At 42.0% G+C, this 13,059-nt stretch overlaps 1 protein-coding gene across 1 annotated transcript; it reads left to right on the plus strand.

Moving 5' to 3' along the window:
* The first annotated feature begins 1,477 nt into the window (after nt 1-1,477).
* On the plus strand, nt 1,478-12,155 carry HDC (histidine decarboxylase). Its single transcript, XM_009940265.2, has 12 exons — nt 1,478-1,563; nt 2,407-2,579; nt 3,692-3,805; nt 5,203-5,325; nt 6,219-6,353; nt 7,312-7,455; nt 7,708-7,774; nt 8,622-8,784; nt 8,887-8,977; nt 10,181-10,279; nt 10,966-11,067; nt 11,251-12,155. Exons 1-12 carry the CDS (start codon nt 1,536-1,538, stop codon nt 12,010-12,012), a joined length of 2,001 nt encoding a protein of 666 aa, XP_009938567.1. The 5' UTR covers nt 1,478-1,535; the 3' UTR covers nt 12,013-12,155.
* Nucleotides 12,156-13,059: the final 904 nt, after the last annotated feature.

Below are 13,059 nucleotides of genomic sequence, written 5' to 3' on the forward strand. Positions count from 1 at the left end.
TAAAGCAGATGAATATATGTATGGTCTAGGGTTTTTGTGCACTTCTTGCACTTCTTGTTTCAATGCCTTTTTTATCAATATTTTTTATTTCAGCATATTAATCTGATGTGCATGTATCGGAGCATCTTTGTCATATCTGTGAAACAGTTCTTTCTCAAATATCTAATCGCAGCAGAAACTAGGAAAGGTTTTCACACTATTCTGTAGAAGTACGCTGTGGAGAAAGACGTAGCTGTCCAGAATAACGAAAGGCTATTTAGGCTGCGTTACAGTACGAGGCAGAAAACTAAAGCTGCTCCGACTGCCCCTTCTCTTCTGGGTGATGAGAACAGAGAAACTGCTGTCCTGTGTCAGACGAAGGGTCTGCCTAGCCTGGTATCCTGTCTCCAGCAGGGCCAGCCCTATGCAGGAGCCTAGGGAATCACAGAAACGGGGCAAGCGTATATTGTACTACGTAATACTTTCTCTTCTTGGTGCTTAGTCCGTAAGTCCTACCTCTCTCTTTTCCCAGGGCTGCCTGGTATCAGTGTAGGGCAAGTGAGTTCCGTCTGGTGAAGATCGTAAGTGCTCAACGGTGAGTGCACTGTCAAAGGTTGTGCTGCCAAAGATAGGGCAGGGTCTGTTTTCAGGCCCTAAAACTGGAACAAGGGAAGGTCTACATGGCTGTTCTTCCAAACAGAGAACAACCCAGGTGGAGGACTTGGAGGAATTCTAGAGACACAAGACCAAATCCCAGTGCTTATGCATATCATATGTGAAAAAAGCAAGCACACTGGGGGGTGAAAGATGCGTTTTCCCAGCTCAGCAGTCTAGGGCGATGCCAGTGGAGGAACATCGCCGGTCGGTGTAGCCTGGTCTGGTCTGGAAGGGTGAGAAATCCGCAGAGGGGATCATTGCTGCTTTGGGTCGCAGTTCTGGTACTACCTGTCCTTCCAGCAGGAAGGGACTGCGAGTGTAGCGGCTGAAGACTTGTGGGGATGCAGGTGTACTCTCTTCTCAGGAAAACTCTGTCCCACAATTCTTTAAAAAAAAAAAAAAAAAGTCCCCGCCTGCAGTGTCAAATTTGTTACGTGCTGGTGCCTTGTTTTAATGACTGCTGCTAGTGGCGATAGTTTGGTGTGCTAGAGTAACACGGCTGCTTTTATTTCATTTTGGAAGCTCTTGGGCTTTTCCTCTCCCATAAGCCTGATGTTAATGTGTCTTATATTCATGACATGGATTACTGCGAGACTTCTGAAAGATTGTTTGAAAATGGGGAATGGTTAGCGCAGAGGCAGCTCCTCTTAGAGATACGCTATCTTATACATCAAAAGAGCACAGATGAGAACACAGAAGAGACTCTAAAAGCCCTCAGTTGGGAGGAGTTACACTCACCAGTAACCTGCCTACGTTAAACCTTTTCCAGAATGCGTGAGTCTGAGAGAGAAAGGGAGCTATAAAGGGCGAAGCAGCTAGCAGGGCACCAGACCAAACTGCCCGCAGCTCCTGACAGGTCGTGGCCCAGGTTTGAAGAGGAGCTTGTAGCAGGGATCAGTATGGAGCCTGAGGAGTACAGACGGAGAGGTGAGTGATCCTCTGCTTGTGGAAGTACGTGGCGTTTGCTCACAGAGATCAGCTGTTGTAGGGCTGGGAGTGGTACCCAGGAATGAGGATGGGCTATATACTCTTTATTGGCACATGTCCTTAAGACTTGGATCTGCTGGGGCTGAGGCAAAAGTGTGTCCCAGGGGTGAGTTTAAATTAACGAATTTAGAGTCAGCGGATGGTTTGGGCTTTTGGGTCTTACATTTGAAGTACTGTGAGAAAGCTGCAAAACTCTGGTTCTGAGTAAACTTGTGCTAAGGGGTTATGCACAGTGGCTCTTCCCCAGCTGACACCATGACACTTCAGTGATACTGGAACAGTTTTGGAGATGGGGAGCAGACTTCGGTGCCAGGGCTGGAGGAGATTGCCCGAAAGGCGCAGGGAAGGCGTGGGGCTGTGCAGCTGTTTTCAGAGAATGCAAAAGAGGGTATGCCAGAAGGACAGGGACGCATGGGGCATATCAAAACTTGATTTCTATAAAAAGTGATTTCAGTTAATTTGTAGGCAAGAAAATCTGTCTATCAGTAAACAAACTGTCCTTGTACCATGATTGTATTTTAAAGGTACATTTGAACTATTCAACGACAACACTGAAATAACCCTGTGAATTTGTTCTGTCCCCATGAAGCCTGTTCTAGAAGCTGTGTCCCGACATAATTAGATGGGACGAGCAGGGTGTAGGAACAAGGTTAGTTCCTATGGCTGTCCTGGGAGCAGTATTTTGAGCCCTGTCCAATGCTCATGACAGATTGCATGAAGTACTAGTACTGCTAGTTAGTTTTCCTGCGAGTGAAACTCAAAGCATTGGTTTGCCTCTTCCAGGAAAAGAGATGGTGGATTACATTTGCCAGTACCTGAGCAACGTGAGAGAGAGACCAGTGACTCCTGATGTACAGCCAGGTTACATGAGAGCCCAGCTGCCAGATTCTGCCCCAATGGATCCAGACAGCTGGGACAACATCTTTGGAGATATAGAGAAGATTATTATGCCAGGGGTAAGAAATGAAGTATAATCATGACAGGAAAAAGTCATTACTACCTGGGGTGAACACCAAATCCTGGGAATGCACCGGTTCTGCAGAACATTTATCTAAATAAGTAAAACACCCAAAATGTAGAATAAGTCTTGTAGACATTATGTCCACAGAAGGATTTTGGAAACTACTGTTGTGTTAGAATCATAGAATTATAGAATCATAGAATGAGGCACAGAAGGATTTTGGAAACTGCTGTTGTGTTCCTAACTACAACAGATAGACTGGATGTATTTTTGAAGTATTTTATACGTTAAGAATAACTCACATTTTCTTAGAGGGAAACAATGATTTTCTGACACCGGTGAGCTTAGCTTCCTGAACTGCATCATCTCAACTTTAGAGATGTAGAAACTCTGGCACAGCAAGGTGAAACATCTCTTGCCCATGGTCATGTACATACAAGATTTGTTTCCTGTTCTTTGAATGTAAAGGTCTCCTTGCTCTTGTGCATAAATACTGGAGATTCTGCTAAGGGAGCTTATGTTACTTAATTAAACATTTTATGTAAGAAGTTGTTTCAAAGTCTATTTTAAAATTTTCTTTATAGATATTTGCAGAAACTTGGTCTGGTATGGGAGAGGTATTCACATTAAACATGCTTACACTGGTGTCCCACATACAAGCTCCTTCAGGTGTACAGAGGGGCGCTACGTAGTTGTAAAATGCTGTGTGGAGCTAAAGGCAGGCTGTTGTTTGATGACAAAATGAGCAAGAGCAGCTTTGTTGCAAGGATTCCCCCTATAAAGATAAGTATTTCGATAACCGTTTCTGACTGTTACGCAATGTGCAAAAGACCATTCTTTCCTGTTCAGAATCTTTGTCTGCCTGTTGAATTCAGATAAATGCTTTTGCTATAATTTGGAATTTATCTAATAACGACACGGTGTTATCATTTGCTAATACTGCACTCCTGTTTATGTTATCTCTGCAGCTTTCTGCTAGCAGATCTATAATTGCACATGTATGTTGCTGTGATCATTTTCCATCACTTTAAACAGATGGTAATCACTACATCTCCTGCAGAATTTTGTGACATTTTCCAACTTAACTTCTAGATAATTTTGTTCTAGGTAGTCCATTGGCAAAGCCCACACATGCATGCCTACTTTCCAGCTCTTACTTCCTGGCCTTCACTCCTTGGAGATATGTTGGCTGATGCAATTAACTGCTTGGGATTCACATGGGTAATGTTACTGTTGTTGTTGTTGTTATTTTAGATATTCTTCTGCGTGTATTATGCAGGAGCAAGTCATAGTCATTCTTTCGTGTTCTGTGGGTCAGTACAATTATTTAACCAATTTTATGTTGTTTGCATAACTGAAAAGTGTCACATTTATAAATAAAGAAGTAGAATATACGAGAGCAAACATTGCCTAGCAGTACAAGGTGAATGAAGAAAATATGCCACTGGAGATGTCTGTTTTCTAATTCTTTGCATATCCCACTGTGAGCATTGTTCTCTGTCATCTAGTCTCAGTACCAAGACTGTTACCCAAGCACTGCAGGCAAAGGAGCAGCCACCACCCATGACTGCAGGCTAGGTTGGGCTCCATTCCAATTCTGCTCCTTTGAGAGAACACGTTTCCTATTTTTTATCTTCTGAAAGTAGTTGTTTGGCAGCCTGTCCCAGAATGTCTGAGTATTTGGTATCCTCCTGCAGCTGCACAGCACTGCTTGGTTATGACTCTGCATACCTCGGGGGTGTTCTGAAGCCGACGTTTTCTTGTGTGGTGAAGTCGCCCAGGTTTTCAGATGTGTGTCTCCATATAAGAAAGCAGTAGAAGCTCATAAACCTGTAAGAAGTTGATGGTTATGGTCTTCATGTAGTTGTGTCAGATTAGCTCACTGCATACACAGAAATGTCCATTTCCATCCCTTCAGCCTAGTTTTGACAGAATTCTGTTACGTTTGCAATGTAAACTGATTCTTTCATAAATGGAAAGCTGGACACTGCAGAACAGCTTTCGTCTTTCTTTTGCTGTTCTGCACAAAGCCTCCCGTATCTCTCCTCTGTTGGAAGAGAGATCACTGCCCTTTCTCTTCAGGGACTAAGAGCATGTACTTATGTGGTGAGTTGCACTTCCATGGTTTTGTGTCAAATAGCTCATGGTGATTTCTTTTTTAATGACTCAGATTATTGGTAGTTTAGAAGCTCAGCATTGAGGTGATGCAGGTAATCTGGAGGGAGCATTTTAAGGAGGTTGGTGAGAGTCTCTGTACTTGATGTTGCAAGAGAGCAACTGGTAATGAGGGAACAAGCAAGGCAGCCGGAACTCACCCTCAGCTGCAACTTTAACATAGAGATCTGTGTTACAGAACTCACCAAACATCATTTTTATTACAGTACTGTTGTATTCTGCTAGGTATGGGCCATAGTGTTGCAGGGTTAGCTGCTTATATATCCAATGCTACAAAGCTCGTCATCTGCCTTTATTGCATCTAGGTGACATTTCTCCCAAGGCAGTTAAAAGTGTTAATAGCTATTAATTAAAGAGTGATATGTGGTTTATGCTGAGGGTTGGACTTCTGCTGTGTTTGCAGGATGAATTACAGCCCGATTCTCTTCGTTTGTTTTTTCTAGGCCTCCAGTCCAGCCTGTACAGAACTGGAAATGAACGTGATGGATTGGTTGGCTAAAATGCTGGGCCTTCCAGAGAAATTCCTGCACCACCACCCCGACAGTGTGGGCGGAGGAGTATTGCAGGTAGCGGTGTCAGAGGTGGCCTCATCAGCGTATTGTTTTCACTCAAGTGACTTTCCTTCTGGGTGGGAGTTTTCCTGGAGGCAAAACCAACAAGAGTTGCTCTGTGGGTCTGAATAGAGACAAAGCCCAATTTAACATTACTTTCCCAAATTTTAGTACATATAGAAGATTAGGAATATAGTATAATTCTACATTAGTATATATAATATTCTATGTTAGTATAATTCTATATTAGTATAATACAGAAGATTAGGAATTGCTATTGCTTTTAGTCCTAACTGTTATGGGTGAGGAGCAGGTACTCTTGTGGCCTGACTAAGGATAAATGAGAGTCAGATTTGGTTTCTTCAGTCTGTTTCACATCACCAAATTACGAAGTAAAGTGATTCTTACATAATGAGAGAATGAATCCTTGTCACTGTCCTGCCAGCAGTCCTTAGCCACACAAGAAATTATTCTTCCTTTTTCTTATGTCTGCTTTTTGTCTCTGAGTTGCAAGATCAAGGCCCTTTACCTCCTCTCGTAAGGCCTAAGCAAGTATCCCCTGGAATCAGTGCTAAGGTTCTCTTTTGTTAGGAGGAGCTTTGCTCAGGTTTGAAAATTTTATTGGCGATACTACATTTTAACTGTAGCAGAATAAAACAAAAATGTGATTTATTTACTCCCCCCCAACTCTGTCCTGCACATTAAAAATACACAGCAGTTAAAAGCTATGTTTTGTGTTGCTGGCCCGGAGAGCTGCGCACCAGCTGGTGACTTCCCACTGCACCCCAGAAAAGCAGGAGTGAAAATAAAGGGGGTGGGCAGCTGGGCAGGCCATGACTTCAGTAACCCCCTGACAAAATAGCAATGAAGTAGCAATATGTTGCAGTAGATGAGCAATGTCTTTGCAGAGCACAGTGAGTGAATCAACCTTGGTTGCACTGCTAGCAGCGAGGAAAAACAAAATTCTGGAGATGAAGCTTTCTGAGCCAGATGCTGATGAGTCCTCACTCAATTCTCGCCTCATTGCTTACGCATCTGATCAGGTAGGTCCTTATGGTTACAAAGAAAACAAATTTGCTTCTGCTGTCTCACCCAGACCGTACAAATGTGAGCTTGCATTTCTGTGCCAAGAGAAAAACACAGATGTGAATGCCTCACAAATGCGAACGAATCCCTCTAATGTTGCTTTCTGCAGATGGGGAGATGAAATCCATGTGAGATGAGGCTTTGCAGGGTCCCGGCAGTCCTCCTGAGACTGTTTCACGTGACTCATTTCTGCACTTCCTTCCTGTTTTTCACGAAGCCTTGTTCCCGTAACGAGGTGCTGGTCTCATGCTGCTTCAGCTCTTGTTTCTTCACAGCCGCCTTCCACTCAGCGACAGACAGGCTCAGGGCGGTCCCTCAGTGTTGCTTCTGGTTGCGCTCTCCACTCCAGGCCTCTTGCTTATTCTTGAAGGAAACAATACTGTGACACTGCCGGCAAGCCGGTTCTGTCCCTTGGCTCCTGGACTGAACAACCGTATTGCCTCACCTGTGAAAATGGCAGCAGGGGAGACACTCATGCTGGTTCTCTATAGCTAAAAGGGCTTTTTCTTGTGAGGGGTGTTGGTCTACCCCAGCCCAGAAGTAGGCACACTTCAGGGGATTTTATCTTCTTATGGTAGGGAAGAAGGAATAAACTGAGGTTGATCCATTTCTAGAGGGTCCTTTAAGACCTGAGTTTTGATAAATGGCCCTCCAAACACAAGGTGAGGATGCCTTATGATTACATTTTAGACACCACTACCCAAATAAATGGAGCATACGCATTCTTTGGAATTACAGTGTATTATTTCTTTTAGTTTTTCCCAAAGGCGAAACCTTCAGGCTTGTATTAATACGGATTATAATAAGGACCTTATCTCTGCTTTTCTTGCAACCACTGTCTTTTGTAAGGCCATAGCTTATCACAGCTGTTCAGCCTCAGAGCTTGCTTTCTTACTGTTTTTCTTTTTTTTAAAGGCGCATTCTTCCGTAGAAAAGGCTGGCTTGATTTCTCTTGTGAAGGTGAAATTCCTGCCTGTGGATGAGAACTTTTCCCTCAGAGGTGAAGCTTTGAAGAAAGCCATTGCAGAAGATAGAAGTAAAGGCCTAGTGCCAGTCTTCGTATGTTCAACTTTCTGGTTGGGGTATTGACATGATGTTGTATTCTTAATGTCAACATAAAATTACATCTGAAACATTTCTCACTGTGTTAAAATACATTAGCTGAAGATTAAAATGTGTACAAGAATTTCTATTTTATTGAGCAAAAAAATTTTAGTATCATTCTGAGTGCATGTGGTAGCCTCTCCACTTGTGAAGTCCTGTATCCATTCATTTAAAAAATGCCATCTTAACAGGCTTATTTTCTTCTAGGTTTGTGCAACTTTGGGTACAACTGGCGTCTGTGCTTTTGACAATCTCTCAGAACTGGGTCCAATTTGTAAGTGTCTTTTTTTCCTGATTTTAAGCTCTGATAGAACAGAAAAGATAGCGTGAGAATTTTTCATGCCAAAACCAAGGAGAGTAGAAACACTGAGCAGCTGAGTTTTTTCAGATGTGTCTCAAACATCAGTAGTCAGCGCAAGACTTTGAATGATTTCTGTAAGATTTAGATTAGGATGCTAAAATACATTTTATTCAAAATGGATGAAATTTGCCAATGGATAAATCTTTAATGTGGTTATTCAGGGAATACAGACTCTACAGGACAGAGTGCAATACTGCTGTAGGATGGATACATAAATATTAAACCTAGCAAAGGAGTTTTGAAGGTAGTGTTTGGTAGGACATCCTTTGTAGCCACCAGTTGAACAGGTAGATTTGGCATGGTTACAGATTCTGTTCTGGCATGAATTCTGACAAGTAGCTGCTGAAGACCTGTGGCACTTGCTCTTCTGGGTTGGAGTGTGGCATCTATCTCTGGATCCTTGTTGCTTGCCACTGTGTCTTTAGTCTGGCTTTGTGCAGCTGAGTTGTACAGGGGGATTTCTCTTAGTAAAAAGGCAGGTGACAGAAATCAAACATGAAAAAGCCTCACTCATATGAAATATGGAATAGTGGATTTTGTCATAGAGTCCATCTGATTTCAGCATTATCCTGTATTCTGGGGTTCTGGATCCACAGCTTTAGCAAAAAACTAGATCGGCAATTGTTTGTCTTACTTCTTATCTTGTTGTCAGCCTGTCCGCCTCCTGCAAGAACATGCGCTTAATTTTCAGAGAGGAGAGATTAAGCAAGTACTTTGATTCCTTACATCCCTTACCTAACAACAATTTCAATTCCAACAGGTGATGGTGAGGGACTCTGGCTTCATATTGATGCTGCATATGCAGGAACAGCATTTGTATGTCCTGAATTTCGATTGTTCTTGGATGGAATTGAATATGCAGATTCCTTTACTTTTAACCCTTCTAAATGGATGATGGTTCATTTTGACTGCACTGGTTTTTGGTAAGTAAAGGCAAAACACAACACTGAAATGATAACATGCAAATTACAAAGTCTGTCTCTGCACAGTTCTTTGCTAAATACAGTTCATTCTACAATTGATAGGGTTAAAGATAAATACAAGTTACATCAAACCTTCAGTGTTAACCCTGTCTACCTCAGACATCCCAATTCAGGAGCTGCTGTTGATTTCATGGTAAGTTGTTGTTTGAGTTGATATTTTAAATTGCCTAGAAAATGTTCAAACAGAATGTGAAATTCCTCACGCTCTGGAGCGTGCTTACCTTACAGCTGGCCTCATTACATAAAAGCATAAAACCAGTTATACTGAGATCCTAATGCAGATTAAGCAGTAAAACTTTGAAGTGAGCCCTGGTTATGAAAATGAATTGTAAAATTGCTTTCAGATATAGATGTTGAAGTACTTAAGATTTTTACACAGACGGGGATTCAGCCTTGCCTTTTTAGTTGGAAGGGTCATTTCTGCGCATCATGTTGCTGAAGTAATTCCTACTGATGGCATTTTGGCTGGTTTTCTTGTATGTCTGATATGTAATAAAAAAGAGAAAGGACTAAGCAATGGCAGCACCGTGCTCTGAATCAGCAGTAGAATGAATTACGTTTTTCCTTCAGATTAAGGTATTCACAGGAGAGCGAAGAGGCATTTCACTTTAGAACCATTTTACAGCAGATTTCAGTCCAGTAAAACAAAAGAATATTCACTGCCAATTGTTTCTACTATGATCTCACCCCAGTCCTGAAAAGATAATTGTTTTCTTGGAATCAATAGTGCTTTTCACTAGAGAATGTGAGCGTAGAAGGGGGGAGAAAATACATCACGGAGTCCCTCTCGTGGTTAAGTAGCACCCTGCAGGTGATTGTGTCACTCCCTGGAAGCACTCTCTCACATGTTTTGTCACTCTTTTCCATGCAGCAGGTGTTGCTTCCCCAGGAAAGGGTCTACCCCTAGATCAGCTCTTGCTGTTCGTAGCTGATTTGGGAAAACATTCAGGATAGCACTTAAATATGCAGATTAGAGGAACTGAAGTGAGCACTTAGTCCTAAAGTGTAAGTGGACACATCTTGAATTGACAATGCTCTTTAAATGCAAAAAAAAAGTTTTGTTATGAGCTGGTAATTAACTAAAAATTCTAAGCATATCTAGACCATAGATTAAGGGCAATAGTCAAAATCTTATTTTTTCAAATAATTGAAAAATATGTAGGTATAGTGTTCTTTTGATGGCTATTTCCTAGGCCTAGCAGATTTTCAGTAATATGAAATGATTTGTGTCAAGGGAGATTTCTGTCCTGGGTCCAAAGCAACAAGCGTAGCAGTATAAGGAGACTGTCCTTTCTGTTGTTTGTGCGCTAACTGAGACACTGTTGTGTTTTTACAGCACTGGCAAATTCCACTGAGTCGCCGATTTCGTTCTTTGAAGCTGTGGTTTGTGATTCGTTCGTTTGGGGTGAAAAAGCTTCAAGCTCATGTCCGACATGTATGTGAATTAACAATGCAAGCATAAATGTATTTGGTCACTTGTGGGTAGCTGAATTTAATAAATTAAGAAAAGCAAAGATGAGTGACGGAAATCCTGCCACACGCAAAGCTTGCATGTGAACACTAAATGTGTGCGGATTTTAAGTCATTTGTAAAGATTGACTGCATAGACAAAACATTTCCTGTACCCTTCTTGGAATAGATAGGCAATGGAAAACAGCTTGATATGTCAATGCCTTCTGCCCATTACTGAGTGTTAATCTGTAGAAGGTTTCTTTGAGGCAAAGTGGCAGCTGTTCGGGAGGCAGGCTGTGATGGATGGCTGAACCCATTGCTGTCAAAATTTACAGGCTTAAGTCTGTGACAGAGTGTAAACACAAGGGATCATATTGTGGATCAGCGCTTGGCGTGGAAGGACTCTAATCTGAGAAGGCCTATCCTGTTTTCAAACCTTCTAGAAAATTCCTGTGTATGGTCCCGTTACTCTTGTTCATTGTCAAGGGTTTGGGCAGATAGAGACAGACTTTAAATTTCTTAGTTTTGTTGCAGTGGTTTGCTACCATTCATGCATTGGAATGATGTGTTTCAGTGAGGAAAGTAAGTCTTTTTTAACTACTTAATATAGTGTCTTACAATGAGTTTATGACAAACCAATCCTTAACTACTTTTTTTCCTTAATTACAGGGTACTGAAACAGCCAAATTCTTTGAGTCGTTGGTTAAAAGTGATCCACTCTTTGAAATTCCTGCCAAGAGACATCTTGGGCTGGTTGTATTTCGTTTAAAGGTAAAGATTGGGCCTTTTGCGTGTCTCTTTGGAATGAATTGACCACAGTTTATCTCTCCCCAGACATTAAGAACTATGAATAAACTTTCATGTAAGAATTGTAATGCTGGAATTTAGAGACGTTTGGATGTCACTGGAAATTCTAACTAGGGTTTTTTTTTTTCTTATTCATATTTAAAACAGGGTCCCAACTGGCTGACAGAAAAACTCCTGAAAGAACTAAGCACTTCTGGCAGGCTCTTCCTTATTCCAGCAACCATTCATGACAAGTTCATCATTCGCTTTACTGTAACATCTCAGTTCACAACCAGGGAAGATATTCTGCAAGACTGGAACATCATTCAACACACTGCAGCCCAAATCGTTAGCCAGAATTATGGGTTGCACTGCATGAGTTCTGGTGACGAGGCAAGAATCCCTAACATGATAGTTAAGCCTAGTTCTGATGCCATTAGTAGCGCTTCTCAGCTTTGTCTCGGTGGAGGAAAATACAAAACACCTTCCAGAAAAATAGTAGTTCAGCCTAAGAAAGTAGCAGTGAGTCCCAGTATGTGCGTGATTAGTCAACAAGTCAAAGGTCAAGGGGATCCTCTAGATGACTGTTTTCCAGAAGATGTCCGAGATGTTACCAAACATAAGCTAACCTCTTTTTTATTCAGTTACTTATCTGTTCAAGGCAAGAAAAAGACAGCGCGTTCCCTTAGCTGCACCAGTGTGCCAATGACTGGTAGTCTTGAGCAATGCAACCCCAAAGCAGCAGCCACTGACAAGAAGGAGTCTCACGCAAATGCCAGAATTCTTTCCAGGCTGCCTGAAGAAGTGATGATGTTCAAAAAAAGTGCCTTCAAAAAACTAATTAAGTTCTACAGTGTCCCAAGCTTTCCAGAGTGTAGCATTCAGTGTGGCGTTCAGCTGCCTTGTTGTCCTCTGCAAGCCATTGTTTAACGAGTAAAAGAGATCAGTGCTTAAGACCTCTCCAGGTAGAAAGAGAACCAAAGTCTGCTTATTCATATGCAATACTACGTGTTATTTTGTTCAATATGTAAGCAGTGGCGATGACCACTGAGAAAACTCCTGTGCTTTTACTTGTGGAAACCTCATGTATTTATAGATGAAAATGTCAAATAAATCTTGTAGGCATATGATGTGAAACTCTCTGGTTTTTAGATGGGAAAAGAAAATGCTGATTTCTGTCTTATCAGTCCTGGTAGTGGAGGGGTTATAGCTGGTAGGCTAGAATCATTTTGACAAAACATGCTGGCCTCAGCACTGTGTAAACAATTCTGCTCTCTATTTGCACCACTGTTGGGTGTTTTTTTTTTAATACCTTGACTTAAAGTCTCTAGACTGCTGTGAGGATCAGTGTGCGCTGACAATGCCAACATCAGTTCCGAACTGTGCAAAAAGAAGGATGTAACCTCTCTAAGAGATGTTGCTATATTAGGGTAATTGTGAAACTCTGTGAGTTTAAACACCCAGCAGCTCTGTCACTCCATCTGTGCTAATCAGCTGCAGCGCACAGGAGGCTTTATGCAAGCGTGTTGCAAGAGCAGTTGCCCTTGCTAAGCACCTGTGGCCTTTCTCAGCATTACCTAAGGTCTGTAAATCACAAGTGCATGAGGAAAGAGAGTAGGAATGAGATTTCACCCTTTCTCACAACAGAACAACTAAGGGACATTACAGAAGAAACGTTCTCTATGCAGCAAACGAGCTTCTGCTACAAGAGGGCAATGATTCACATGTTTTTCAAGAATAATTAAAAAAATTGTGGGGGAGAAAAATCTATTGAGAGCGGCTTTAAATTCAGAGACACTACTGTTGAGTCAGGAAGCGTGATGACTGCTAGGAGATTATTCTGGGAAAGCACTGCTAGATGCTTGCTGCCTTCTCCATAGTTGTTTCCGGACACCTACAATCACCCCATCTTGAAGGCAGTGTACTCAGCCAGGTGGATCTTCGGTCCGGCCCAGTACAACCATTCTCAGGTTATAT

Source organism: Opisthocomus hoazin, chromosome 10 (assembly GCF_030867145.1).
Source record: "Opisthocomus hoazin isolate bOpiHoa1 chromosome 10, bOpiHoa1.hap1, whole genome shotgun sequence".
In the NCBI taxonomy this organism is placed as follows: Eukaryota; Metazoa; Chordata; class Aves; order Opisthocomiformes; family Opisthocomidae; genus Opisthocomus; species Opisthocomus hoazin.